We start from the raw sequence: 1,298 nt of genomic DNA on the forward strand, positions 1-1,298 counted from the left end.
CCTGAAAACTCAATGACCATTCAGTTCATTATACTTTACAATACTTTACATAGCCAATTATCTTTGTCAAGATATTTCTTACATCATTTCCCCTTCACCATTATATTTAAGTGGATATAATTATTGATGTATTTATATTATTATAGTTAGATACATCCTGTGATGGTTATGTAGACTGGGATGAATTCTGTACCTATATGTTATTATTATACCGAGAAAATGACTATATACGTAGTAAGAAAGAAATACCATTTCTACAAGAACCTAAAATTAGACATATAGTACCAAATAAGGTAGGCTTAATTCTATTAGTCCTTTGATTAAGCCTATAAAATCTTGAGTACAGCTTCAGAAATGTGGTGCTTTTTAGGCCATTAAAGTGATATACCTGTATAGTTATTCAGTTGACCACTGTATAGAGCTCAACTTTATTTAGTTTGATTATTAATTTCTAAATTACACAACTACATCCTTTTAGATCCAGGTATGTATTATTTACAAATATTTTATGTCCTATTTTTCTGCACCATGTGAGCTAATCAAGACGGACAACGCCATGCAGGGTACAATAAGGAAAATTTTGCCAGGACAGCGGTATCAGTCTGCTCTTTTTTTGATTTCCCACTGTCAACGGATCTTTAACATGCACAGCCTTTAGCACACTAGGCCTCAGTTTATTGTCCCATCCAAACAACTAGACGCTTTTTCCATGTCAGCCCCTCTTGCCTGCATAACTGACAGGGATAAACCGGGTTGAAAATCTGAAGGTATCATCTTGACCTATGCTGGGATTGAACTCTGGACCTTCAAGTTAGCGAGCAAACAAATATTTGTGAAACTTAATGATCACATATCTTTCATCAGAAAAAAGTCATACATGCTTTCTGAACACCAAGATTGCACTTTTCGTGTTTTTTTCTGTGAATCATTAAGTATGGATTGAAAATGAAGTTTTCCAGATAAAAGACACAGTACAAAGTACTCTTTCTTATTCTTGCATATTACTGTTAATTTTCATGGTTATCTTTATGATTTATATCATTTATATTAATGTTAGATTGTTTGTATGAATTATATATATATTCCCTGACATGTATATATATTATTTTCAGCAAGAACAAACTACTAGAATTTTGTCAATTGATAATCCAACCAGATTTGTAACGCTAAGTAGAGTAAGTTAATTTTTGCCAAATTGTTATGATTTTATTTATCAGGTCCCTATGTAATTTGATTTTTGAGTTGGTTTTCTTTTATGTATCTCATTACTTCAATATTGTTGCAAGAATGGTACGTTA

The 1,298-nt window shown here is 31.8% G+C and overlaps 1 protein-coding gene across 1 annotated transcript in view; it reads left to right on the top strand.

The window, feature by feature from the left end:
* Nucleotides 1–1,298, top strand: part of LOTGIDRAFT_176316 (hypothetical protein) — a gene marked incomplete at both ends in the record, with an annotated part of 14,877 nt that overhangs the window by 1,153 nt on the left and 12,426 nt on the right. The window contains 2 exons of the mRNA XM_009069026.1: nt 147–293; nt 1,113–1,175. Of these exons, the coding sequence (XP_009067274.1) occupies nt 147–293; nt 1,113–1,175 (210 nt within the window). The remainder of the gene's footprint in view (nt 1–146; nt 294–1,112; nt 1,176–1,298) is intronic.

The sequence above is a fragment of the Lottia gigantea genome (assembly GCF_000327385.1).
Source record: "Lottia gigantea unplaced genomic scaffold LOTGIsca_978, whole genome shotgun sequence".
Lineage (NCBI taxonomy): Eukaryota > Metazoa > Mollusca > Gastropoda > Lottiidae > Lottia > Lottia gigantea.